At 45.1% G+C, this 25,739-nt stretch overlaps 2 protein-coding genes and 1 pseudogene across 4 annotated transcripts in view; 2 read left to right on the top strand and 1 right to left on the bottom strand.

Moving 5' to 3' along the window:
* Nucleotides 1–17,408: 17,408 nt before the first annotated feature.
* Nucleotides 17,409–19,122, bottom strand: RGS9BP (regulator of G protein signaling 9 binding protein). Its single transcript, XM_089667815.1, has one exon. It carries the CDS (start codon nucleotides 18,623–18,625, stop codon nucleotides 17,912–17,914), a length of 714 nt encoding a protein of 237 aa, XP_089523941.1. The 5' UTR covers nucleotides 18,626–19,122; the 3' UTR covers nucleotides 17,409–17,911.
* A 1,805-nt stretch (nucleotides 19,123–20,927) lies between these two features.
* On the top strand, nucleotides 20,928–21,087 carry LOC149427648 (U2 spliceosomal RNA; annotated as a pseudogene).
* Nucleotides 21,088–24,728: 3,641 nt separating this feature from the next.
* The window catches only part of ANKRD27 (ankyrin repeat domain 27), a 106,181-nt gene continuing 105,170 nt past the window's right edge, over nucleotides 24,729–25,739 (top strand). For all 3 annotated transcript variants that reach the window (XM_089667831.1, XM_089667828.1, XM_089667829.1), the window contains exon 1: nucleotides 24,729–24,867. The gene's annotated coding sequence lies outside the window, so the exon portion shown is untranslated. The remainder of the gene's footprint in view (nucleotides 24,868–25,739) is intronic.

A 25,739-nucleotide genomic window follows, 5' to 3' on the forward strand; every position in this document is an offset into this window, starting at 1 on the left:
TAGATCTTTTAGATCAGCAATTGACCATCCCATCAACAATAGGCCCCACAGTAACAATAGATCTACCTCATCAACAATAGACACCCCCTTCCACCAGTAACAATAGATTCACGCGTATGTGTGTTCATGCATTCTACTGGCCAGAATAATCATTTATTCTGGCCATTAGAATACATTAACGCACATGCGTGCAAAAAAACACACCTAGCTGTTGACTTTTGGCTTGGCTCCACCCCCTACCCACCTCCCAGTAGTATCTCTTTTAGAGAATACAGAACAAAGTATCATTTTGTGTTGCTAGGTAAATAAATAAATCTCCTGTGTAGCTGAGTTGTCTGCCAGCAAGTGCCTAAATCTCTCAGTAGCAGAAGAATCAAATCGCCTTGGCCTAAAAGTAGACAAATATTATTTTTTAAAGCGCAAGCATTGCAGAAATGATTGCAGGGTGTAGTACCCCATTCTAGATTACAGGAGGCGCTGTTGCTCAGCAGAGTTCCCGAACTTGCACTTTAGACGCTCCCAGCACTAAGTAGGTCGATTCCAAGACAGGAAGCCGGTGCACTATACATAAGAACTGCAGGGAGTGCACTTTGCTAGATTACGACTTATAGGAGATGCTGTCAGGAGAAGAATATGTGTTTTAATAATTAAGCAACACCATCTGCATTATTCATGGCAATTTTTTTTCCCCCCGCTAAACACGAAAGAAAAAAAAAATTTGGCGTAGGGAGTGGGTGGTGACGCTTGTTTCCGTGCGTTCAGGAGAGATCGGCAGAATAGAGAAAAAGATAATCAGAGATTTTCCGATTGGAAGTTTTCCGCTGCATTCAGGGACAGTTCACACTACATGCATTTCAGTTGCTTTTTATTCTGCATCCAAAACGCACAGAAAGTAGGTGATATAGTTGTCAGTGTCATAGTTCACATCAGTGCTTGCAGTTCCAGTGCGTTCCGGTTGCAGAAAAAATTGTAGAACAGGCTGCATTTATTGTGCACAGAATTGTACTGGAATGCGGTAAAACACATCAAAAATGCACCAATAATGCACATTTAAATTGAAAAAAAGAGAGCAGGGGAAAAATAAACTGAAATGCATAAAAAAAAGCATTGGAATGTGTCCAAGACGCAGCATATACACACCAGAATGTGTCAAAAATGCGCATGCAGAAACGCATCTGGAACACATCTGCACTGCGATTCTATAGTGTGAACTGACCCTTAGACATTCATACTAAGTGCTAAAAATGTGCACGATAGTTTGCGTTGCCGCCATGTATGATCATATACCTGCTGTGTGTGAAAAGTGTTGAGGTGCCATTATATGAATCACACCCCCATGCATTGTACAGTGGAGCCCTATGCACAGCAGCGCACCAGAACGCATATACATTGTGGTAAGTTGGCAGCCCATTAATAATTATCGGGCTGACTTCATCCAATGCATGTTAATGCAGGCCATAAAATGCATTAAAGTGACATTAAACCCCACACCCTGCATTCACTATACCTGGTCTCCCTGGACCCTGCATTCACTATATTCAGTCTCCCAGGACCCTGCATTCACTATACCTGCTCTCCCCGGACCCTGCATTCACTATACCTGGTCTCCCCGGACCCTGCATTCACTATATCCGCTCTCCCCGGACCCTGCATTCACTATATCTGTCTCCCCGGACCCTGCATTCACTATACCTGGTCTCCCCGGACCCTGCATTCACTATACCTGGTCTCCCAGGACCCTGCATTCACTATATCTGGTCTCCCCGGACCCTGCATTCACTATACCTGGTCTCCCCGGACCCTGCATTCACTATATCCACTCTCCCCAGAACCTGCATTCACCATATCCGCTCTCCCCTGACCCTGCATTCACTATATCTGGTCTCCCTGGACCCTGCATTCACTATATCCACTCTCCCCGGACCCTGCATTCACTATATCCGCTCTCCCCGGACCCTGCATTCACTATATCCGCTCTCCCCGGACCCTGCATTCACTATATTAGCTCTCCCCGGACCCTGCATTCACTATATCCGCTCTGCCCGGACCCTGCATTCACTATATCCAGTCTCCCCGGACCCTGCATTCACTATATCCGCTCTCCCCGGACCCCGCATTCACTATACCTGGTCCCCCCGGACCCTGCATTCACTATATCAGCTCTCCCCGGACCCTGCATTCACTATATCTGCTCTCCCCGGACACTGCAGTCTCTATATCTGGTCTCCCCGGACCCTGCATTCACTATATCTGGTCTCCCCGAACCCTGCATTCACTATATCCGCTCTCCCCGGACCCTGCATTCACTATATCCGCTCTCCCCGGACCCTGCATTCACTATATTAGCTCTCCCCGGACCCTGCATTCACTATATCCGCTCTGCCCGGACCCTGCATTCACTATATCCAGTCTCCCCGGACCCTGCATTCACTATATCCGCTCTCCCCGGACCCCGCATTCACTATACCTGGTCCCCCCGGACCCTGCATTCACTATATCAGCTCTCCCCGGACCCTGCATTCACTATATCTGCTCTCCCCGGACACTGCAGTCTCTATATCTGGTCACCCCGGACCCTGCATTCACTATATCTGGTCTCCCCGGACCCTGCATTCACTATATCTGGTCTCCCCGGATCCTGTATTCACTATATCTGGTCTTCTCGGACCCTGTATTCACTATATCTGGTCTTCCTGGACCCTGCATTCACTATATCCGCTCTCCCCAGACCCCACATTCATTATATCTACTCTCCCCAGACCCTGCATTCACTATATCCGGTCTCCCCGGACCCTGCATTCACTATATCCGCTCTCCCCAGACCCCACATTCATTATATCCACTCTCCCCAGACCCTGCATTCACTATATCCGGTCTCCCCGGACCCTGCATTCACTATATCCGGTCTCCCCGGACCCTGCATTCACTATATCCGGTCTCCCCGGACCCTGCATTCACCATATCCAGTCTCCCCGCACCCTGCATTCACTATATCTGGTCTTCCAGGGAAGAATGCTCCTTATGTTGGTGGTCAGTGGAAAGGATGTCCGTTACATTGGTGGTCCGACAGAAAAATGGCCTCTACAGTCAACAAAGGTTGCGGGATGTTGGAGTGCTTTCTTCTATATACTTGCTAATGCAGAGATCTCTGTTTTTAACGCTTTATCAGTGGCAGGTTTGGGTTTCACTAGAGGGTTGATAGTAGTTGAAGCAGCAAGTACAAAAGACAGCTTTACCCTGGAACTGATCCCGGCTTCTATAGAGCTTACTTAAAGAGGCAACGTAAAGAGCAATGATAATCTGTATAGGGCAGTAATCTCTCACAGACAATCAGATTTACCCTCCCTGAAAGATCATTCCAATTGGTTACTGTTAGTTTTTGCGTTGCAACAGGGTAAGGGTCCGTTCACATTATCGAGTTAAATGCGCTACAATGCAGGATCACAGCATGCTGAGAGCACATGAAAACTAATTACCAATAAAATCCATGAAGCTCGACACATCATTGTGCTGAGTTGGAGGGCAGGGGGTTGTGCTCTTGAAACATCTTGCTCGCTGCATCTTTTGTGCACTTTGGTAAATACTCACGTTACAATATAGTCAATGGCAACACATGGGAAGTGCACTAAAAACGTAATATGTGTGCGTTTTTCAAGTCACATGTCCATATTTCCAACAAACACAACCAACAAATGGTGTCAGAAAATGACAAACAGTAAAAGAAGAAAAAAGTAATATGCACGCAAAATGCATCTTGCATCGTGTTACATTTCAGCGCAACAGATGAAAAATGCATTATGTGCTTTAAAGGTAAGTGCATGTTTTCTAACACAGCGGTCTGAACGAGCCCTATGGGTTGTGACTTATGGGGGCCATAGATGGGTCGAAAATCGGCCGATTTTTCGGCCGAAAATAAAATCGGACAATTTTCGGATCATTAGTGGGCTATTTGTTCGGCCGTTTTTCGGTATTTTGACAGATTTTTTTTATCGGTAAAGTTGGAAAAACATTTTTCACGGCAATGATGGGCAAATCGGCCGATTTTTTACCGATAAAAATATCTGCGCATGAGCAGTGACCTGCAAGAGGAAGACAAAAAGAAGAAGAGGATGAAGAAGAGGATGAAGAAGAGGAAGAAGAAGAAGAGGATGAAGAAGAAGAAGGGGATGATGAAGAGGATGAAGAAGAGGATGATGATGAAGAAGAGGATAAAGAAGAAGAGGAAGAAGAAGAGGATGATGATGAAGAAGAGGATGAAGAAGAAGAGGATGATGATGAAGAAGAAGAAGAGGATGAAGAAGAAGAAGAAGAGGAAGAAGAAGAGGATGAGTGTGAAGAAGAGGATGAAGAAGAGGATGAAGAAAGGGATGAAGAAGAAGAAGAGGATGAAGAAGAAGAGGATGAAGAAGAAGAAGAGGATGAAGAAAAAGAAGAGGAAGAAGAAGAGGAAGAAGAAGAAGAGGATGAAAAATAAGAGGAATTCCAGTCCGGCAAAAAGTGTCCCTGCAGAGAGCTCCGCTATTTCTTTGACAGTTCTTTGACATTTACAGCGGTTGCAACAATGTATCTATTTGTTTCCGAATAAAACCATCTGTATCCTAAATGGATACAAATAGATACATTGTTGCAACCGCTGTAAATGTCAAAGAACTGTCAAAGAAATAGCGGAGCTCTCTGCAGGGACACTTTTTGCCGGCTGTAGACGGGATGAAAATTGGCCGATTTTTTTTACCATTGCTGGTAACGTTGGCCGCTTGAACGACCGATTTTTCATTTTTTTAAAGAAAAATCGGCCATTTTTCTCCCCGTCTATGGCCTGCATTACTGGTAGCCAAAATTGGGAAGTAAAAATGTCTATATAGAAAACACTTAGGCCACCTCCCCCCCACTTAAGCCCTTGATCACACTAATGAGTCTTGTCATTCAATTTGATAGTTTGAAATCACATGACAAGCCCCAACTCAATTGTCCACAATGAAAGTGGTCATATTGGTGTGATTCCATCGGAGTCGCATTGATTTTGAAAGTACTTCATGCGCTACTTTTTGCAAGTTCAATTGCAACTTGCACAGACATCTGTGCATGAAGTCACACAAATGTCTTCCAAGTCGCACCTGAAGTTGGACTGACATACAATTTTGAAATTGTGGAAATTCAAGTGAAGTCACATGATTTCAAAGTCGGATTCCGTGTGACCGAAGGCTTAGAGCTGAAAAAGGCAAGGAGGCAAGGACAGGGGCGGACTGACAACTCATGGGGCCCTTGTATCCTCACCCACACTCAAACCACACCCAAAAAGCCTATGAAAAGGTACCAGGGGCATGTCATGGGGCCCCCTACTGACCCCGGGCCCTCGGGCAGTGCCCAAGTGCCTAAATGGTCAGTTCGCCCCTGGGCAAGGATGATTCAAATTGAGCTTATATCTGAAATGTGATTGGTTGCAGTGGGCCGTGACACTCTTTCCTGCTCATTGTGCTGTATTAAAGTGAACCTTTGACTTCCCTTTGCTCATCCATTTCTCCATTCAGCCCCTAGGAGCGAAAAGAAATACATGTCACTACCAGGTTTGGGGGGGCATATGACTTACTTCCACCTCCCAACTGATATGTTGGGTACTTGTCCATTGGCCATTCACTCACCCCGTGAGTCACATGTGAGGGGAGAGAATCCTCCTCCATGTACAAGATCCAAGTCACAATTTACAGCTCACAGACAACAAAGCCACCAAAGGGCCCCTGATTGAGATGCATTTTGGTACCCTTTTCACTGCATGCCAACTGACAACTAGATAGTAGGTGATGGTGAGAAAACCCAGCACCCATCTAGGATTAGTGGGTCCTTGTGCCACTGCAAAGTCTACACCAGCCTTTCCCAACCTTTTTAGCCCTGGAGAACCCTTGAAGTATTTTTTAAGTCTCTGGGGGCCCTGGCTTAATAATTAATTGTGATTAGTGGAAAGAATGCCAATTACATTGGTGGTCAGAATGTCATCAGCAAAGAACATCAATGGTGACATGCAGCTGGTGTCAACAGCATTGGCCTTAAAACTCTGTAGCCGCCATCAGATGGGAGTTGAATCAGCCACAGTTCAACGAAACTCCTAGCAACCTTTGGAGAAACTTTAGGGTTCTATGAAACCCTGGTTGGAAATGGTCTACACAAATGATATGTCCATCCTTGCAGAGGACCCTTGTACACAGTCTACAACATTTTTAACACAGAGGAACTCTTTAAATAACTTTCCAGCCTCGGGGAAACCCTGCTAAACATTACAGTATCTACAACTCATGATACATTAGTGTGATGGTCACTGGGAAGAGTTATCCTTACATTTGTGGTCATTGGGAAGAATTTCCCTCTTACAGATAGCTAAAGAGATGATTGGTGTCAGTGGGAACTTATCTGAAAGGCAGAAATTGCTCAATGCTCACAGAACCCCTGGGAACCTCTTGAGGAACACTAGGGTTCTGTGGAACCCTAGTTGAGAATGTCTGGTCTACACAAATGATATGTCTTCCCTTGCAGAGAGCCGTTGTGCCGATGCACAGTCTACACCAGCCTTTCTCAACCTTTTCAACACACAATAACCCTTGAAAAAACTTTCCAGGCTCAGGGAACACTTACTAAAATTGACTATATATTCAACTCATGATGCTTTAGTGTGATGGTCACAAGGAAGAGTTATCCTTACATTTGTGGTCATTGAGAAGAATTTCCCTCTTACAGATAGCTAAAGAGATGATTGGTGTCAGTGGGAACTTATCTAAAAGGCAGAATTTGCTCATTGCTTAAGGAACCCCTTGCAACGTCTGGAAGAACACTGGGGTTCTATGGAACCCTAGTTGAGAATGGTTGGTCTGCATAAATTATATGTCCTCCCTTGCAGAGAGCCCTTGTGCTGATGCACAGTCTACATCAGCCTTTCTCAACCTTTTCAACACAGAAAAACCATTGAAAAAACTTTCCAGGCTCAGGAAACCCTTACTAAAATGTACTATATATTCAACTCATGATGCTTTAGTGTGATGGTCACAAGGAAGAATTATCCTTACATTTGTGGCCATTGGGAAGAATCCCCCTTTACAGATAGATAAAGAAATGATTGGTGTCAGTGGGAACTTGGATGAAAGGCATAAATTCTTCATTGCTCATAGAACCCCTAGCAACCTCTGGAGGAACCCTGGATGAGAAACCCTGGTCTACACAAACTCTATGTCATAGAGCTTCTTATCCTTGCTTCAGTGGGTTTAGGGCACCAAAAGAATGACGGAATGGTGAGTATGCAATGTAGGTGAGGCCACCTAAAGTGCACCTGTTGTTTTTTTCTTGGTTCACTTAAAGGTAGATAAAAGCAAAAACATGTTACACTAAGAACAAAGAATAGAATCCTGAAACTAGCCTCATGTCTCCGGGACCCACAATTGTTATACAGATTTGTCCAACAGATGGATATCATGCAAAGGTAGCAAAAGCTATTTTTCTCTACAGGAATGGGAACACTGGGCTATTGATCACACTCGGAATAAAGGTGTCACTCTTTAAAGCTCTCTTTGTGGTTCTCAAATTGGTAATCTCATTTGCTTACTAAATAAGTCATAATTACTATTTGCTACAACTCCTCTTTGGGTGGTCAGCTCTAGCATTTAGAGCAGCAATTTATGGCCTGCAGAACATCTCCAGAGATGCACTACTGTGCATGCCTGGTGTTTATAATTAGGTTACGGCATTCCCAGCAGCCAATTTGATGTGTTGCTTGTGCATACATAACAAACGGTAACATTTGAATTACAAATACAACTGAATTTTTTTTTTTTTCGAACAAAGGGGAATAAAATGAACAGTAACAGAGAAAATGAATGCCCAGCCAGTATACACTCACCGGCCACTTTATTAGATACACCTTGCTAGTACCGGGTTGGAGCCCCTTTTGCCTTCAGAACTTCCTTCATTCTTCGTGGCAGAGATTCCACAAGGTGGCAGAGATTTTGGTCCATTTTGACATGAGTTACTGTTGTCTTTCTATCATCCCAAACCAGTCTGCCCATTCTCCTCTGACATCAACAAGGCATTTTCATCCACACAACTGACACTCACTGGATATTTTCTCTTTTTCGGACCATTCTCTGTAAACCCTAGAGATGGTTGTGCGTGAAAATCCCAGTAGATCAGTCGTTTGTGAAATACTCAGACCAGCCAGTCTGGCAACAACAACCATGCCATATTCAAAGTCACTTAAATCCCCTTTCTTCCCCATTTTGATGCTCGGTTTGAACTTCAGCAAGTCATCTTCACCACGTCTAGATACCTAAATGCATTGAGTTGCTGCCGTGTGATTGGCTAATTAGGAATTTGTGTTAGCAAGCAACTGAACAGGTGTACCTAATAAAGCGGCCGGTGAGTGTATATTATAGGTAGAAATGTGCATTTGTACTCAGACGTCCACCTACACTTTTTTCACAAATGCAATATAATAAAGCAGGGAAATGAGCAGCTGTGTACATAGCGTTAGGAGCAACGTTGCCCCCTCATGCTGGTCCAAGCTGTTAAAGTATCCAAAGGGAAAAGTTAAGACTTAGTCAATAATTCTGTAGCCGTGTCTGCGGAATGTGATTCTGTCTGTATAAAAGCATTCTATAGCCACAGCTTTAGGCTCCATGTACACGGGCCACTTCTGAACGATGGAAACTGACTGCTGGAAAACGTAGGTTAAAAAACGTCTGTTTAGCCGCGTTTGCATACCGCGTTTATGAGCATTTGCGTTTAGAAGAGTTTTTTTTGAGATAACCTCAGGAGACCTTCCCAAATGCCCAGAATGCACTGAAAAATAGTAAAAAATGAACTATTTCAGACATTTTGAGAGAAATAGAGAGAGCAGAAGCAGAGAGAGCCGTATGTGTGGAGATGACCTGTCTTTTCTGGTTGTATTCACTATGGATCCCATCATGAGCATAATGGGGCGCATTCTACCATTGTTTCCTTCGCGCAAAACCTGGAACTGACTGCGCTGGTGTACCGGGTCCCTTTGAATACATGGAAAAAACTTTGCATGCATTTCTGATGAGGAAAAAAGGCATCTGGATATGGAACAGTTAAAAATTGCTTCTAAACACAAACGCCTATAAACGCGGTTAGCTGCGTTTACAAGCATTTGAAACACTGATGAAATCTACTCTGAACGCAAGTTTGGTGCGTTAAAAAAACGACTGTAAACTCAACTGCCTGTAAACAACTGTAAATGACGATGTGTACATGGACTCATAGGAGAACATTAGGGAGAGTTCAGGGGCTGCTGAAAAAAAAGCAGAAAAGCTCCAGAACGTCAGTTGATCAGCTGCAGTGCACATGAACCCTTAGCCACTTATTCCTATGGAAAAAAACAAAACATTTAATACTTCCGATCAGATCCTATGGATACTATAGAAGCAATTATATAGACACAAAAATGTACTATTGGCTACCCTGTAATCCCGTAGCTGTGTCTATGAAATGCAGCACTCTATGGGTGCGCAAAAGAGAGCATTCCATAATCAAAGCTTTATCAATGCATTCCTATAGCAGCAAACAAAACTTGGAGGGCCCATTCACATTTGTGGGTTGTGGCAATGAACCTGCCCTTCGTGGGGCGTTGCATCTCTGTTCATTGCGAATGTCACCCCAGCGCACAATGCACCACGGCGCATATACTTTGGGGCAGGGGCGTCCCTAGGCAGGTGCGGTGGGGGGGGTTGTGCGCCGCACCGGGTGACACCTTTTGCACGGGGTGACACCGGACCCGCTCCACAGAAAGGTAAGTTTTAATGCAAGCCGACGATCCCCGCAGGAGTGTCCCTAGGGTTGGTGTCACCCGGGGCTGGAACACTTGGTGACACCCCCTCCGACGATCCCCGCAGGACGAATCGGATCTGCAGATTGAGCATAATGGATCGGAGTCCAATCCATTATCCTCCCCAATCCGCAAATCCGATCCATCCTGCGGGGATCATTGGCTTGCAACCTATACGGAGTTAACTGATCTCTGCAGGAGCTCCACGAAAAGGTAAGTTTTAAAGCAAGCCGATCAGTTAACCCTGTATAGGTTGCAAGCCGACGATCCCCGCAGGATGGATCGGATCTGCGGATTGGGGAAGATAATGGATCGGACTCCGATCCAGGGGCGGACTGACAATTCATGGGGCCCCCGGGCAATAGGCAATCATGGGGCCCCTGTGTCCTTGCCCAGACTCAAAAATGCCTATGAAAAAGGTACCAGGGGCATCTCATGGGGCCCCCTACTGATCCCGGGCCCTCGGGCAGTGCCCGAGTTTCCAAATGGTCAGTCCGCCCCTGCTCCGATCCATTATGCTCAATCTGCGGATCCGATCCATCCTGCGGGGATCGTCAGAGGAGATGTCACCAAATGTTTCGGCACCGGGTGACACCAACCCTAGGGACACCCCTGTTTAGGGAGTTATTTACAAAAACTGGAGGATGAAATATCTGGTGCAGCTCTGCATAGAAACCAATCAGCTTCCAGATTTTATTGTGAAAGCTTAACTGATCAAGCTGAAGTTAACAGCCGATTGGCCGCCATGCACAGCTGCACCTGAGTGCTCCGGTTTTAGTAAATCCCCCCATTAGGCTGGCTATACATTATACAATTTTCTTGAGAATTTTGCTTTAAATTTATCAAAAACCATATAATATGAGGTCAAACCTAAACAACATTTTCAATTGTGCACAATCAGGCAGGCCCTTGTACTACATAGTTGAAGGTAAATCTAAAGGAAACTGGGCAGAAATTGGACAGAAAATTGTATAGTGTATGGCCAGTCTTAGGTACTGTGCAATTTCCTCTCTTTTCCTGTTGCAACCATCAGAAGTGAAGGGAAATCTCACCATTTGTCACAGATGGCAAAAAGAGCAAAGGACCACTTTTACCATTTCCTTGTCCAAATTTTGCACGCAAATCTACAAACAACCATTCAGAACATGGATAAAAAGATCTTTTTTCGTTGCACTGCCTTGTTAAACATGGTTCACGTATGTTTTTTTTTTTATTCATTGTGGTGCGTTGGCAGCCCATTCATAATGAATGGGCTGTCCTGATGCATAGGAAGTCGGCATAACACGTGTTAGCACCTGTGCATGAATGCATCGTATCGAAATGCTGAAGTGTGAATGCGCCCTGATACTTCTGATCGGGTCTCACGGATTTGTCAAGGGCTCATATAGACACAAAGGGGCAAGAAAGAGCAATATATACTATTAGCCTCTCCTCCTGCAGCCATGTTTAACCCCTCGCCCTCCAGAGGATTTACCCCCTCCTCCTGACCAGGGCATTTTTGGCAATACAGCGCTGTGTTGCTCTAACTGACAATTGCGCGGTCATACAACTCTGCACCCAAATGAAATTTATGTCCTTTTTTTCCCACAAATGGAGCTTTCTTTCAGCGGTATTTGACTGACTCTACGGTTTTTATTTTTTTGCGCTATAAACAAAAAAAGACCAAGAATTTGGGAAAAAAACATCTTTTTGCTATTAAACATGTCCAGTAAAAAAATAAAAAAAAATCAAATTTCGCCATAAATTTAGACCAAAATGTATTCTGCTCCGTGTCTTTGCTAAAAAAAAAATCCCTATATGTGTATATTAATTGGTTTACACGATAGTTATAGCGTTTACAAATGGAGGTATATATACTGGAATTATTATTTTTTTAATACTAGTAATGGCGGCGAACAGCGACTTATAGCGGGATTGCAGCGGCCATTCTGACACTGGCAGGGAACTGACTAACTGCCACTGACATCCCCAGTGACACTAATACAGTGATCAGTGCTAATAAAAAGCACTGACACTGTACTAATGGCACTGGGGAGGAAGGGGTTAACGTGGGGCGATAAAAGGGTTAACTGTGTGCTGTTTTACTATGTAAGCACATTGCTTTGTATTGTTCTGCTATGTGTGCAGGAGCTGACAGGGGAGAGATCTGTGTTGTTTACATACAGAGCTCTCCCCTGTCAGTGATATACGGCGATCGGCAGGCGCCGGCGAGGAATCACTGGCTGGGACCCGGCGATCAACAGCTGAAGCCGCCAATGGCGGCGTGGGTAGAGCCCCCTACCCGGAAATGCAAAATCACACATATATATATATATATATATATATATATATATATATATCTCGGGCGGACTGACAACTCATGGGGCACCCGGGCAATAGGGGATCATGGGGCCCCTATGTCCTCACCCACACTCAAACCACACCCAAAAAAGCCTATGAAAGGTACCAGGGGCATCTCATAGGGCCCCCTACTGACCCTGGGCCCTCGGGCAGTGCCCGAGTGCTCGAACGGTCAGTCCGCCCCTGATATATATATATACAGTCATGGCCGAAATTGTTGGCACCCTTGATATTTCTCCAGGAAATCATGTATTTCTCACGAAACGTATTGCATTAACACATGTTTTGCTATACACATGTTTATTCCCTTTGTGTGTATTGGGACAAAACAAAAAAAGGGAGGAAAGAAAGCAAATTCGACATAATGTCACACAAACCTCCAAAAATGGGCTGGACAAAAGTATTGGCACCCTTTCACAACTGCGGATAAATAAGAATGTTACAAGCATGTGATGCTCCTGTAAACTCACCTGGGGCAAGTAACAGGTGTGGGCAATATAGAAATCACACCTGAAAGCAGATAAAAAGGAGAGACGTTCACTTAACCTTTGCATTGTGTGTCTGTCTGTGCCACACTAAGCATGGACAACAGAAAGAGGAGACGAGAACTGTCTGAGGACCTGAGAACCAAAATTGTGGCAAAATATCAACAATCTCAAGGTTACAAGTCCATCTCCAGAGAACTAGATTTGCCTTTGTCCACAGTGCGCAACATTATCAAGAAGTTTGCAACCCATGGCACTGTAGCTAATCTCCCTGGTCGTGGACGGATGAGGAAAATTGATGAAAGATTGCAACGCAGAATAGTCCGGATGGTGGATAAGCAGCCCCAAACATGTTCCAAAGACATTCAAGCTGTCCTGCAGGCTCAGGGAGCATCAGTGTCAGCGCGAACTATCCGTCGACATTTAAATGAAATGAAACGCTATGGCAGGAGACCCAGGAGGACCCCACTGCTGACACAGAGACATAAAAAAGCAAGACTACAGTTTGCCAAAATGTACTTGAGTAAGCCAAAAGCCTTCTGGGAAAACGTCTTGTGGACAGATGAGACCAAGATAGAGCTTTTCGGTAAAGCACATCATTCTACTGTTTACCGAAAACGGAATGAGGCCTACAAAGAACAAAACACAGTACCTACGGTAAAATATGGTGGAGGTTCAATGATGTTTTGGGGTTGTTTTGCTGCCTCTGGCACTGGGTGCCTTGACTGTGTGCAAGGCATCATGAAATCTGAGGATTACCAAAGGATTTTGGGTCGCACTGTAGGGCCCAGTGTCAGAAAGCTGGGTTTGCGTCCAAGATCCTGGGTCTTCCAGCAGGACAATGACCCCAAACATACGTCAAAAAGCACTCAGAAATGGATGGCAAAGAAGCGCTGGAGAGTTCTGAAGTGGCCAGCAATGAGCCCAGATCTAAATCCCATTGAACACCTGTGGAGAGATCTTAAAATTGCTGTTGGGAAAAGGTGTCCTTCCAATAAGAGAGACCTGGAGCTGTTTGCAAAGGAAGAGTGGTCCAAAATTCCGGGTGAGAGGTGTCAGAAGCTTATTGATGGTTATAGGAAGCGACTGATTTCAGTTATGTTTTCCAAAGGGTGTGCAACCAAATATTAAGTTAAGGGTGCCAATACTTTTGTCCAGCCCATTTTTGGGGTTTTGTGTGACATTATGTCATATTTGCTTTTCTGCCTCTGTTTTATATTTGTTCCAATACATACAAAGGGAATAAACATGTGTATAGCAAAACATGTGTTAATGCAATACCTTTTTTGTGTGAAATACTTGATTTTCAGGAAAAATATCAAGGGTGCCAACAATTTCGGCCATGACTGTATATATACACCTGATTTTGTGCAGCCCTGCCACCCTGTAGCAGTATTTCTGCTATAGGGCGGTGGGCAAGCAGTTAGAGTAGAGGTCTCACTTCAATTTTTTTTTGTCCAGGGGACAAAGTACACGCAGCCCTTTGTCCCACTTTCCTAGGTGCTGGCTACGGCCAGCTGTGAAGTCAGACAGGGCGCCCTTGCCGACAACGCAGCTAACAAGGAGAGGCTGCTTTGACAGATGGCACTTTTTTCTTCTCCAATCACTTGCCCAGGACAAGTGTCTCCCGTGGAATTCAGGGGCGGGGGGGGGCTTGTCAACTAATATGTTCCTGGGAAGCAGGAAAGTGCTTGGAGACAGAGAAAAGTGCTGTCTGTCAAAACAGCCATCTCCTTGCTAGCTGCGTTGTCGGACAGCCGTGGAAGGAGGAGGGGCGCCCTATCTGATCTCACAGCTAGTCAAAGCCTAGGAAAATGGGACAAAGTACATGTTGGGGGGAGCAAAACACATTAATAAAAATGAAGCGAGACTATAGCAGTATTAAACCCCACACAAAAAATTGAGTATTTTGCAGGCAGTTTACCATACAGTAAATGTGGTGTCTGCAATAATTTTCTTTTTGAGGTTTTTTTCCCCCCTCTGTTTTCGCCTGGTGATCTGGCCAGTAACACACCTCCTGTATTAGAGCACCCCCACTCTGGATGAAGGAGCATAGGAACCATCTTTAAACAGCAGCATTTTTAGTCTGGGGGAGGGGAGTTTTAGATCTACCAGCAGATTTAGATACACTAACAAATTAAAGCCAAACTCCAGATCACACTTTATAATCAGAGCAAACAGTTTTTTTTCTTTTCGGGATAAAGGTTTTACATAAATAAATAAAAGCTGATCCTTGTAAACACCCCTGCCAGAGTTAAATGGTTTATCTCATCCCTGTAAACTGATACATATGGAAAAAAGCATGCTCTTTTGAAAAACAACAGATTTACTGGCAGGGGCGGACTGACAACTCATGCGGCCCCCGGGCAATAGAGGATCATGGGGCCCCTGTGTCCTTGCCCAAACTCAAAAAAGCCTATGAAAAAGGTACTAGGGGCATTTCATGGGGCCCCCTACTGACCCCAGGCCCTCCGGCAGTGCCCGAGTTTCCAAATGGTCAGTCTGCCCCTGTTTACTGGCCAGATCACCAGCTCAATATAAAGGAAAAAAAGCCTATAAATGAAAACTAATGCAGACATCACATCTAAGAATTTGTAAACCGCAATATAATAAATGTTTGCTTTTCAGTTCAATACTGTATTGAGCATACTAAGGACAGCATTTCATAGCCACAGCTTTACTTGTGCATTCCTAAAACTTTTAACACTTCTAATGGGTCCTATGAATCCTTCAACATCCCGTTTAGGTACACAAGGGTAAGACAGGTAAATAGTAATGCAGGTCATACACGGGTCGAATTCCAAACAAATTTTCTTGAGAAAATCTGAATTTTCGTGTATTTCGTAATCCGACATTGCCACCATTGATTTGGAAATTCGACCAACCCAGCCTTCAATTTCACCTCGCGTTGCTACAGAAGTGAATTTCCATGACTAAGAATGTTCTTTTCTTCCCAGGTCACAGCTCACGGCTCATTTCTTTTTCATTTATATTTCCTGCACGATTCTCCCATCGTTGATTCAAAATTTAAAAAAAAATTCCAACATGCCCGATCACTCAAACTCGATGGTCACATGAAAATCGGCCGTTTCTGTGACCCACAAACAGTGCGAAATTCGATCAAAAATTATTAGAAAAGATTTTCTAAAGAAAATTCTTTTTGAATTCGTGTATGGCCAGCTTTACTATTGGCAATTTTGATTTTTATTATATTATTATACAGGATTTATATAGTGCCAACAGTTTGCTCAGTATATATATATATATATAATGATTATTTCCTCGTCCTTACTATATTAATTATATCTAGAAAGCGGAGATGTTCCGGGCAGCACAGTGGCTCAATGGTTAGCACTTCCGCCTGGCAGTATTAGGGTCGTTGGCAGGGGCGGACTGACCATTTGGAAACTCGGGCACTGCCCGAGGGCCCGGGGTCAGTAGGGGGCCCCATGAGATGCCCCTGGTACCTTTTTCAGAGGCTTTTTTGAGTTTGGGCAAGGACACAGGGGCCCCATGATCCCCTATTGCCCGGGGGCCCCATGAGTTGCCAGTCCGCCCCTGGTATAAGGCCTTATAAACAGACCCCCAGGAGCCGGTTCCATGTCTGTGGGTGGTCACAGGCAATCCCTGTCCAACAATTTTCAACTGTTTTTTTTCAACTGATCCCCTATTGCCCGGGGGCCCCATGAGTTATCAGTCCACCCCTGGTCGTTGGTTCGAATCCCAGCCACGGCACCTCCTGCCTGGAGTTTGCATGTTCTCCCTGTGTCTGTGTGGGTTTCCTCCGGATACTCCGGTTTCCTCCCACACTCCAAAGACATGCTGGTAAATTAATTGGCTCCTGTCTAAATTGTCCCTAGTATGTGTATGTATGAATGTGAGTTAGGGACCTTAGATTGTACGCCCCTTGAGGGTTAGGGACTGATGTGAATGTACAATTTATATGTAAAGCTCTGTGTAAATTGATGGCGCTATATAAGTACCTGTAATAAATAAATAATAAATAAATGTTCTGTAATAGAATCCTGTCAGGGCACAAATATAGGAGCTGTCTAGCTTTTTTTACCTGCTACTTGGTAGGGTCATTGACCTGGAACATATTAGGTCCCCATACTTTACTGGCTGCATGCTAGTCCCAGATCAATGGTTCACTAAGTAGCAAAGTAAGGATTAAGATGACAGCCGTAAAGCTTGAACCTTTACAACAAGTCATCAATGGTCGCCTCCATATTCCCCCACCCCGACAGACCCCTTTAAGCCAGCTGGAGGTAATGACTAAAATGCCGCTGCAATGGATAGGAGATTGACTTAAAGGATATCCAAAAAAGCCACCAATTTTGGGCCATTTTGAGGACATCACTCAAAACCCAACACCTTCCCATGTTCTGAAATTCAGCCATATCATGCTTATATAACCAGACCCACATAAGTCTGCTATTATTAAGTGTGCAGCAGTCGTGTCATCTGGAAGCCTCAAGGTTAAACCGTCAGCTAGACAAGACGATCAAAAAAGACTCAAAGAAAACATGCAACGCTCACAAGATACCGGTCACTACAAAACACCGTCTATAGAGATGCGTGTGTTCGAATATGTGTTACGCAGGTGCTTTCGTGGCTTCCTATGCAGAAAGAAAGGCAAAAAAAAAAAGCACAGATATAATTCTCATCTGCAAACGTTGACGTGCTTACTCGGTGGATTTGGGTTTCCCTCGAGCTGCCTGTGGGGGCAGTATCTGCCAAGGAAGGAAAGGGTTAATGCGGATGCTTTAAGGATTTAGTGGTGTTAGTGCATATGGAAAAATGGCATTTAATTTGATGCTGAATAAAAGCTCCCGCAGCTAAAGCCTTTTCACGCATGACAAGTTAAATCTGCAATTCTTTTTTTTTTTCCATTTCAGAGGTCTTGGTATAAAAGGAGACTGGCACAGAAAGGGAATAATGTGAATCATTAAAAAGAGAAAAAAGGAGGTTGGTTTTTTTTTTGGAAGGGGTTACGGATTGTAAGCATGTCCCAACGTACCTGGAGCAGATGGTAATAAATCAAGGTCTACAGAAAATGTTTAGGGGTAGTGTTTGAGCAGCAGTAGTTCTTGAGGGATCTATTAAAGATAGACATTAAAATGTTACCCCAAGGGATGGTTTGGCTGGTCCATCGTTTGCCAGTTTTGGTTGGGTGAGAGATCCATAAAAGAAGCAATGAAATGTTTGGCAGAACACAAAAAAAAATACTTTAGTGTCACGGAGAACCGTCCAAAACAAAGTTTTACGAAAGTTTGACGACGCAAATGGCCAGTATGACCGCAATTAAAAGAACGGAGCTGAAGACCACGATGGCTAGGATTTTGCTTAGGTCGCAGATGGTTTTGTGCTCTTCCGTCGAGATGGTGCCCGGTGAGGATGCCCCGGCACCGGCGGCCAGCTTGAGCTCGGCACCGGGGTCTTGCTTGGCTTCCACGGTCCACTGTGGCACACTGACTTTCATTTCCATTTCGTACATCATCTCACCTACTTGATTGATCTCGTTCTCCAGATCCTTGAGGTCCATGACATCAATGTTGTGCTCGGCGTCGTACTTCATGTTCTGGACGCTCATGGCCCTGGCGGCCACCCCGGACGTGCCACCGCTCATGCCACTCTGTATGAGGTGCTTTTTGGGGAGGTTTAATGGGAACTCATGGCCAAGCTCCAAAGCTCTTCTCATGTCAGTCTCTAGGATATCCATGCAGGTGGAGAAGATGACCCATAGCCTCTCAAATTCCGCTTTGTCCTCCTTGCTCAGGCTGGTGTCCTTGAGGGTACTGGTCAGTTTGTTCCTGTTGGCCACCGCCAACTCCTGGGCTTTCCGCCTGGTCTTCTTCAACTCCTCGCGTAGGTTCTGGGAGTCGGATGTCCCACCTATGGTGAGCACAAGATGCCTGTAGCATGCTGTCACCTTATTGAGAGCATCTAGTAATGCCTTGCACTCTTCCGCAAGCATCTCCCCTCCACCTTGCAATGAAGAACACAAGGAATCCAAAAAAGTGCTAAGGAGGCCTCTCAGATGAGGTGCAAGGGGATCATTTTCATACCATCCTCCAGGTCATGACACAAGCAGAAGATCTTTCCCGGAAAGCACTTTCCTTGTTGTGTCAAGCTGCAAGAGATCCTACAACAGTTTCCGAAAGGAGCCATAAAGTGCAAACAATAATCCATGCATACAGTAGAGCAGCAAAAAAAAACAAAACAGGTTAGTGGTCCAATGGAATTTGAAGATGCTCTTGGGATAATGCAAAAAAATTCTGCAAGAGGATTCCCATTGCCAAAACAGGCAAGTTTACCAACTGTCTGCCAGCGACCGTCGCAACAAATCCTTCTGCAGTGGCAATGCACAGAGCATCCTTTTTACAAGGACAAGGTCCTCTTGGTTGGCTTGCAGAATCCTCCGGCTCCCTGGCAGCAGGGAACTGTCCATACACATCCAGCTCTGAGCTCCGCACAGCCTCAAATAGCCAGCAGCACCTGCAGGAGTCACGTGAGGACAACACACACAAGAGGAGGGGTATGTCACTGCCTTCTAGATCCAAGGCAGCCATCTTTGTTTAGGGCAATGTGGGACTACGGTATTTCATGTATTAAATGCCTAATAAAATCAATTACTGACAAACAATTTTCTAGTCTTCAATACATGAAGGCTTTTAATTAAAAAAAATATATATATTTAAACGTGATGCTAATTGGGAGGAAATGCAATAGTTACTAACGGGCAGCACAGTGGCTAAATGTTTAGCACTTCCACCTGGTAGTACTAGGGTCGGTGGTTCGAATCCCAGCCACGGCACCACCTGCCTGGAGTTTGCATGTTCTGCCTTGTGGGTTTCCTCCGGGTACTCCGGTTTCCTCCCACACTCCAAAGACATGCTGGTAGGTGAATTGGCTCCTGTCTGAATTGTCCCTAGCATGTGTATGTATCAATGTGAGTTATGGACCTTAGATTGTACGCCCCTTGAGGGTTAGGGAGTGATGTGAATGTACAATATATATGTAAAGTGCTGCGTAAATTGACGGCGCTATATAAGTACCTGAAATAAAAAAATAAATGCTAATTGGGAGGAATTACATGGACAGTAGACCATTCCCATGCATGTGAGTTGGCACAGGCGCTTGTAATCATCACCAGGGATGAGTATGACAATGCAGGAGTGCATTTAGGAGATAGTTGTCACCCCATTACAGGAAATGCCTGAAAAAAGACTTCAGTGGCAGGATCACCAGAGATTATTTTAAATCTAAACTCCAGGATAAACTTATTTTTTTTTTAAATATAATGGGCATGGAATTTGAGTGTGCTTTGTATATTTCTTCCAGATCTATTCCATAATCCAGTGTGAATGTTTGCTTCTGCACAGGAGCTTCCTGGCTCAGTTCACACTGGCTTTGTCAGCAGGTGTCAGGCAGGCATTTGGGAAGCGTTTTTAACGCTCCTCAAACGCCCACGAAAATTCTGCACATGGCAGCACACAGTGCTGTTCACTCTGAAACGTTAGCGTCGTGTCACATTGCGTCCTGGCAAAACGGACGCCTCGTGTCGAGTCAGGAGGAGTTGAAGCCTCCCATTCAAGTCTATGGTGCCGCTCCCCAAACGTCTGGCAGGCACTTGCGGTGCGGTTACGAGGCGGTTGCGGAGCAATAAGACCATTTAACTTCATTATAGGCATTTGTGGTGCAGTTTTAACGCTTGGCAAACGCCTATCAAACACCTCAAAACCACGCATGGGGCATTTGGGAGCATTAAAAACGCTTCCCAAACGCCTGTCAAACGCTATAGGGGCGTTTGGCACAAGTTAGCAATAAAGTCAAGTGTGAACGAGCCCTAATACAGACAGGTTACTGCTGCTCTGTCTCCTTCTGCAGAGTGACTGGTCTTGTCTCTGCCCCCTTCTGTAGTTTTCTGTAGTGGGTGGAGCCTACTGTTCTGCTCTCTGAACAGGCTACGTACAGCACTGTGATGATGTCACTGTTACTTTTATAAGGTAATATCTGAGTTTGCAAAGACATTTTGTACACGTGGACAAGTGGATTTTTATCCATTAAGGAATATATTTAAATGGAAGTTTTTGTTCCTGAAGTTCAGCTTTAAAAATGAACTCTGGGGGTGGTAAAAAAATACCCTTGCAGTGGGTTCCCCCCCAACTCTATAACTTGCCATACTCCCCATTTCAACTGACTTCAGCACTGTCCTCCCCAGTGCTCCGGGCTGTGAGCCGTCCTGGGGTAACTTCAGGTACAATACAGAGCTACTAATCGCTTCTCGACCTTTTGGCTAAGATCAAGTGTAGTATCTGTTCTTATCAGTGTCCAGTGGGGGTGCTCCCGACCATTCTAGCTTTGCGGGGATGGTTGTTGTATAGTACCCTCACTGGTATGATGGGGGTCTGGATGGCTATTACGGGGGGAACAGAAACCGGGGAGCGCCATGATTCGTTCTGGGGCCTCGGGAGTAATTCTCCTTTGGAACGTCTGAAGGACCCAGTACCTCCTGATTTGGACGATCTACCTTGGTCTGGCCAGGGGCTGGGGACGCAAAAAGTCCGCAAACTCAGTGCCCCCTGGGGAAGACGCTCTCAGGGGTGTCACTAGTAACACTTGGGTGTGGGACCCCACGGTGTGAAGATGACACATGGCCACTGTTTTTCACCTCTTTTTGCACAGCGCCCTAAGGACCAGGTCTTTTGGCTAAGTCCAGGGCAATTTTTGCTACGGGCCTCAGGGCCTGGTCTGTGCACAATTCGGCACGGAACCACTTTTTTATTTTTTCTTTACTATTATTTATTATGCACTCCCACGTTTGTCACTTTTTTTGCTCTTATGTGTGTGTTTTTCACGGATGGAGGGTGTGGGTCCTCGGGCCTACCCTGAAGTCTAGGGGGAGGATGTGTGGCCTTTTGGTTCCTTCCTCCCCTGATCCCTAGGGGGCTTTTCTTCGGGAGAGCCCCCTTGCCTAGTACTGGATGTCCGGCTTCGGCTGGGCATAGGGAACGGTGGTCCACCAGGCCTTTTGGCCAGGAGGACCAATTGGGAACCTTGTCCCCGTCAGGAGCTTTGTGCCCCGGGGGATCAGGGTAAGCGGTCCAAGCCCCTTTAGGGGTAGGACACAGCACACCCCTAAGTGCACTTTTTCGTGTGGTGTTTTGCACTTGCACTTTTTTTGTGAACACTTACGGGTTTTATCGTTATAGTTGCACGTTTGCGGACTTAAAAAAAAAAAAACAGAGCTACTAACCCTGCATTGTACATGGAAGAGGAGAACATGTGACCACAGCCAGAAGCACCTTGGAGAGATGGGAGCGCTGGAAGGATTGCATGAATGGAGGAAGCCTGCATGAGTCAGGAATAAAGGGATAATCATTGGTTTTGTACCCCCTAGACCCTTGCAGTGTGGGGCCCCACTGCAAGTTTTTTTATTCCTAGCCAGGAGTTCAGCTTCAATTAAATGTGCCGATTTAAATATGTTGGACATGACTTTAACATTATATTAACATAAATTTATCATCTACTTTCATCATCAACCAGGGGCAGACTGACAACTCATGGGGCCCCCGGGCGGGGGATGATCTGGCGGAGGTGATTCAAGTACAGTTCTTAGGTGGAGGTGGGGTAGGCTTCCCTGAAGAAGTGAGTTTTCAAAGATTGCCTAAAGGCAGACAGAGTGGGGGCTGACCGGACATGCTGTGGTAGGGAGTTCCAGAGGATGGGAGAGGCTCTGGAGAAGTCCTGGAGGCATATAACATATTATATGTTATCTCTCACACACGTCCAATAACTCTAGGGTTGCCACTTGGCTGTTTATATACCATCCTGCCTAGTAAAAGGGCCATTTATGGCCAATATTATTTAAAAAAAAGTTAATTCAAATGTACAATGTATAAAGTGCTGTGCAAATTCCTGCTCTGAATAATAATCATATAAATAATAATAATTACAAATTGTTATTATTAATATTATGAATATTATTAATAAATTGCTGTTGCCACCCCCCTCTGCTAATCCCTCCACTGGCTTCTGATTGCGCAATGGATCAAATTCAAAATCCTAACACTGACGTACAAAGCTGTCCACCATACTGCCCCGAACTACATCACCGACCTAATATCCAAGTACCACCCAACATGCACACTGCGCTCCTCACAAGACCTCCTTCTCTCTAGTTCCCTGGTCTCCTCCTCCCATGCCCGCCTCCAGGACTTCTCCAGGGTGTCACCCATCCTCTGGAACTCCCTGCCCCAACCCATCAGATTATCACCTACTCTCCTCTCCTTTAGGCGCACCCTGAAAACCCACCTCTTCAGGGAAGCCTACCCCACCCCCTGCTAACTTGACCGACCTCCTCCACTCTTCCTACCACTCCATCCCCCACAGCTATCTCCTCCTGTGCCACCATCCCCTCCCTCCTAGATTGTAAGCTCGAAAGAGCAGGGCCCTCAATCCCCTCATGTTTTGCATTGTATTGGTATTGTTCTGTCACATGTTCTGTCCCCCTTTGTAATGTACAGCGCTGAGCGAACCATTGGCGCTTTATAAATACTGTATAATAATAATAATAATAAAAATTAGCAATAATTTGGTAACATTCCTGGTGTGGTATTAATGAATTAATAAATTCATTCATTAATTCATTAAATAAATAATTAAATCTTTACTAGGAATGTCATCACTTTTTTTTCTCTTTTTTCATTGTATACTACTGCTACTAATAATAATAATATTATGTTTATAAATCTAATTATAATATTTTTTTTTTTTATTTCAAGTACTTATATAGCGCTGTCAATTTACACAGCACTTTACATATATATTGTACATTCACATCAGTCCCTAACCCTCAAGGGGCGTACAATCTAAGGTCCCTAACTCACATTCATACATACACATACTAGGGACAATTTAGACAGGAGCCAGGTAACCTACCAGCATGTCTTTGGAGTGTGGGAGGAAATCAGAGTACCCGGAGGAAACCCACGCAGGCACAGGGAGAACATGCAAACTCCAGGCAGGAGGTGCAGTGGCTGGGATTTGAACCAATGACCTGCTAAGTGGAAGTGCTAACCATTTAGTCACCGTGCTGCCCATATATAGTAATATACTTATTGTTATAGTTATTATTATTATTTATGCTGGTATTTATATATTGTTGATAATAGTATTAGTAATAATACAAAATAAATAAAGAGAAAACATTTGGTGACATTTCTAGTGAGGTCTTAACTCTTAACAAATGATATGGTTGATTAAAACTTTGTTAGGAATGTCACCAATTTCTCTGTATTCATTATATAATAAAAATAATAAAATGTATTATTATTGTTATTGCTATTATTATGGTCTTTGAAAAGTTTCTGTACATTATATATATGGTCTTCAAAAAGGTTCTGCATATATATATATATATATATTTTTTTTTCCTTTATTATTTATATTTATTATTATTGTTTATATTTGCTTAATAATACAATTGTTTTATTATTATATTATATATAAAAAAGAGTGAAAGTGAATGTACAGTATGTAAAGTGTCACATAAAATCACGATATATATATATATATATATATCTCACTCGCGATTTTCTGTGACACTTTACATACTGTACATTTACTTTCACTCTTTTTATATATCTAATGAGAAAACAATTGTATTATTAAGCAAATATAAACAATAATAACAAGACCTGTTTTCTCAGAAAAAGTGGCAATGACATCTCTAAACAAAATTGATGGTTCATGGAACCTCCTAACTACACAATCTTTGCATGGAAAGATTCAAGACTGCTGACTGCAGTACAGACAGTCCCTGCTAATTAATTCCTTTCGGTTTCCAGCCTTTCACATGCACACTAATGAAATCTGTTATTTTGTAATGTTGGAAAATAATGTGTCAGCAGCCAGAATTTCCCTTTTAGCCACATAGTCCGGGATTCTTTTTTCCAGAATCAAAGATGGCAGCCGCTAGTCCGAGCGTCCATGACGTCTGCGCTGGATTAGCCCTTCCTGTGCTCCGTACAGGGAAAGCCCGCCCATGGCGGGCCTCTATTGGCTGACAGGTTTGCTAGTCTTTAGGAGAGCGGAACTGATTGGCTGCTGGCAGTGTTGTTGGTCCCGGGCTGAGCTGAGCATTGCAGAGAAGAAGCGGAGCGGCTGTGTGTGAGGGCAAGACGAGGAGGGAGCACGGGGGGTTCCATGTCCTGGGTGAGTGCTTATACTTTCACTGTCAGCCTGCTTTCTCTCTGTTGCACCGTTCCTCTAAATGCCTGTCAGTTTCTATATGAAGGTCACGTGACGGGCTATGGGGCCCCCATACTCAAATAGTGGTCAACTTTCTTAATATAGGGTGTCAAGTGTGGCCCCTGACACCACCAAATGACTGGGGCCTCAAGTCTGGCCCTTGATGTCACTGGGGTTTCCATTGTGGACCCAGAGGACACCAAAGGGTTGGGGCCCCAAGTGTGGTGTCACCAATGAGCTGGGGCCCCAAGTGTGGTGTCGCCAGAAGACTGTCGGCCCCTAGTGCGGTGTTGCCAAGGGGCTGGCGGCCTGTAGTGTGTCGTCAAAGGGCTGGCGGCCCCGCATGTGGTGTCGCCAGAGGGCATGGGGCCCCGCGTGTGGTGTCTCCAGAGGGCATGGGGCCCCGCATGTGGTGTCGCCAATGAGCTGGGGCCCCAAGTGTGGTGTCACCAGAGGACTGTCGGCCCCTAGTGCGGTGTCGCCAAGGGGCTGGCGGCCCCTAGTGTGTCGTCAGAGGGCATGGGGCCCCGCGTGTGGTGTCGCCAGAGGGCATGGGGCCCCGTGTGGTGGTGTCACCAATGAGCTGGGGCTCCAAGTGTGGTGTCACCAGAGGACTGTTGGTCCCTAGTGTGGTGTCGCCAAGGGGCTGGCGGCCCGTAGTGTGTCGTCAAAGGGCATGGGGCCCCGCGTGTGGTGTCGCCAGAGGGCATGGGGCCCCGTGTGGTGGTGTCACCAATGAGCTGGGGCTCCAAGTGTGGTGTCACCAGAGGACTGTCGGCCCCTAGTGTGGTGTCGCCAAGGGGCTGGCGGCCCGTAGTGTGTCGTCAAAGGGCTGA

Source organism: Staurois parvus, unplaced genomic scaffold (assembly GCF_062004578.1).
Source record: "Staurois parvus isolate SC_StPar_1 unplaced genomic scaffold, SC_StPar_1.0 ptg003601l, whole genome shotgun sequence".
NCBI lineage: Eukaryota > Metazoa > Chordata > Amphibia > Anura > Ranidae > Staurois > Staurois parvus.